The following is a 3,130-nucleotide window of genomic DNA, read 5'->3' as shown; positions in this document are numbered from 1 at the left end:
TGCTACCTGAGAGTTGTGCACATATTTTTCATCATAGCACTCGACGTAAGGATGCTGTGTGTGACAGGAGTTGTGCAATGGTCTTGTAATTGCTTCGTTATCTAGATGGCATTAACAGAAAGGAAATGAAGAGCCCGCTTCAGGAAAGGGAACAAGGTGAAGTACACAGTACCATACCAACAGTGGTTCTTAGGTGTGCCCTGTACCCTTTTGAGTCCTGCTTTCATGGATTCTTGGGTTTAGCTAAAGAAGTAAAAGTAGTTGGTCCGATGGCCCGCTTAAAACTACAGCACCACAGGAGGTGACTCAGGGAAGTCTGTTGGTCACTGTGCCTCAGAAGATTCCCCATGCTCCTGTCAAACCCATTGCATCCTCTCGTGGGAATATTCAGATGGATTGTTCAAAAACACAGCAAACAGTTTATAACTGTAGTCAATGTACATAACGTTTCAACTCATGCGTTTTAAATGCTTCACATCTGTTGTCGTGTCAGTTTTAATCGATTTAAGTGCTCTTTTTTATTTAGAAAGACAGAATTTTTTATGTTTAGCACTGTAACTAATGTCTGTAAATATCATGTGTTCAAAACTGTTTCTTGACTATATTGACACTTCCCAATGCACAGGGTTTAAAATATTTGGCCTGAAAGCCAAATTCTCCTAAGCCAGATCTTTAAGTAGTGGCTTCGCTTTTGCATGTGTCAAGGGAAGAACCATACAGTAAAAATAGATTAAAAGGTACATGAGAATAGATTGTAAGGTACATTTACAAGGTCTGTGAGAAGCATCAAGCACCAAGTTATTTATTTTAGTGAGAGCAGCTGTAAATTTAAACAGATGTTGATTGGTCTCTATAGATGATGTGTATATAGACGTATATACATATCTTACTCTTGCCTATGCATTATTCATTTGATTGCGGTCGAAAACTACAACTTACATAAAACAAATATTGACGGTGCTCGGTTCTTCTCGCACTTAGTTTCCAAAATACTTGCGGTTGCACTGGTAATAGAGGGAACTTAACCTGCTCATGCGGTTTCTATCCTTCTCTAGATACTGCTAAGGCTCCGTCTGCCACCAGATGTCTTTCTGCCTGACTGAGATGTTTCTGTGGTCTTTGAAGACTAACTTACGTATTCGAGGTGAGCTGCTACCTCATACTAAAACACAACAGCAAAGCTTGTTGAATATTAAACGGCTGTAAAATTCTTAATACCCAAATGAAGCTGGTTTTATACTTAGGAGAAGGAAAATGAGGCAGCAAAACGCTGTTTGAACTTGGACAGCTTCTTTGCTTAGTGCAGCATAGGATGGGAGCATCCTTTCACGTAAAAAATGCTAAGGTTATATTTAACTGGATGCATTTTCCTTTTTAGGAAGCTATTGCCCTACTTGACTGTAAGCTTTGGTTTAATGACTAGTTTGGGTGAATTAAGGAGCTCTGTCAGATGTTTTGCAGAGGCATTGTGATTTGTACTTAGCATGAAAATAAAAAATTATTGCATGTTCTGGGTATTTTGCATGATTACTTGGAATTTTATACTTACAAGGATATATTTATCTTATTAATTGATTGTTCCAGGAGACACAACAAGTAACTAGCCATGTAAAAATGACCTTCATTCATCTTGCCTTGCTATTACTAAAATAAAATGCTAAACCCCACCCCACTGGTTTATAAGTGGACCGTATCAAAATATTATGTATGACCCTTCATGCCAGCTGTAGTGGACAATACTTTTGTTGAAATATTGTTTTGAATATTATTGACAATTCAGTTGAATATGAACAAATACTCAGTTGAATGTTATTATTCAAATATTGACTCAGTATGTCTTGGCATCCCATCTTTGTGCCGGAACTGTTCTGTAGCAACAATAATATCAAAAAGACAAAAGCTGTATTTCATAGAAAAGTCTGATGATTTAAATAAACACATAGTTGTGCTTTATTGTAATTCAGGGTGTACTGTGGCCTACTGTGTCTGTTTTCTGCCTCTGACCTTGGTTCCTCTCTGTCCATTTATTCATTGCCTACAAACCTCATTCTAAAATTCTGAGGCAGAAGGGACAGCTGCTGTCTTGATTTAAAAGCTGCCTGCCGTTGCAGTACTTCCTACATTCCTCTACGTAAGGAATTTCTCCCCGTGGTATAACCCTGTCTGAGTTTAGGAGACAGATGTGATGTCAAATTTATTTTAAAACTATGCAACCGAAAGCCTTCTTAGATGCACTTGGTGGAGCTTGCCGTGGCACACCTAAGTCTTTACCAGTCAGCCACATCAGGAACTTTATGAGTTCACGAATCTTAAAAAAAATCTTGTTGTCTTTAGCTCAGCTGTGTCAGTCGTCAGAAAACGTTGGAAGTTATTGTAAGGTACACTTTTCACCGTGATCCTTAGCTGTCCTTGTGAAAGAACACCAAAGATGCTGATTAGGAAGGTGGTAAAAATACTTTTGCACGTTGGCAGCTGGAAGAGAATCAAAGTGTATGTGAAGGAAATGACAGCTCCAAATAGGTGTAAGGACCTGTCCCAATCTCTTTCAGCCTCTGCTTGCTGGTTCTTGAAAGTCTTACTGATATTCAGACTACACGTTGTGTTTTTTCCACTGTCACTTGGATTTTAACACCTAAAGCTCTGCTCCAGCTAGCAACAGCTGAGATGCTGAACTTTGCTTACTAAGTTGTGTTTTGTTCCCAGTGTCACATCTGTAATTAAGTATATTTACATTCAATTGTATAGATGAAGATACTGGGATCCACCAGTACTACGACAAGAAGGAACCAGGTAAAATATAAATAAGACCAAACAAAATGTTCAATCTTTGACACTGACTACTTGCTCAGAAAAATACGTTTTCAGGTTTCTTGTTAATATATGCCTCTATATTTCTATAGAGTAAGGAAGCACAGAAAGAGATGATCTCTCCCAAGTTACGTCAGAGTATTTAAAAACTTTTTATTCCATGGAAGAAAAAAAATCTGGAAAATGTTTGTGTAAAACCAACCTTTATGTCATGAGAAAGCCCGGCAAGATTGGGTACTCGAAATTCTTCTATTTTCTACTCGATGGTATAGCCAGCTCAGCCCTTTCACCTGCTGCAGGATGCGGGTGCTGGGTGGGTGGG

At 38.6% G+C, this 3,130-nt stretch overlaps 1 protein-coding gene across 1 annotated transcript in view; it reads left to right on the top strand.

The window, feature by feature from the left end:
* The first annotated feature begins 1,080 nt into the window (after nucleotides 1-1,080).
* Nucleotides 1,081-3,130, top strand: part of WDPCP (WD repeat containing planar cell polarity effector) — a 98,478-nt gene continuing 96,428 nt past the window's right edge. The window contains exons 1-2 of the mRNA XM_010137269.1: nucleotides 1,081-1,144; nucleotides 2,746-2,790. Coding sequence (XP_010135571.1) covers nucleotides 1,084-1,144; nucleotides 2,746-2,790 — 106 coding nt within the window. The 5' untranslated portion in view covers nucleotides 1,081-1,083. The remainder of the gene's footprint in view (nucleotides 1,145-2,745; nucleotides 2,791-3,130) is intronic.

This window comes from Buceros rhinoceros, unplaced genomic scaffold (assembly GCF_000710305.1).
Source record: "Buceros rhinoceros silvestris isolate BGI_N320 unplaced genomic scaffold, ASM71030v1 scaffold21515, whole genome shotgun sequence".
NCBI lineage: Eukaryota > Metazoa > Chordata > Aves > Bucerotiformes > Bucerotidae > Buceros > Buceros rhinoceros.
The sequence above is the reverse complement of the archived record's forward strand: the minus strand, read 5'-3'. Positions and strand labels throughout refer to the sequence as shown.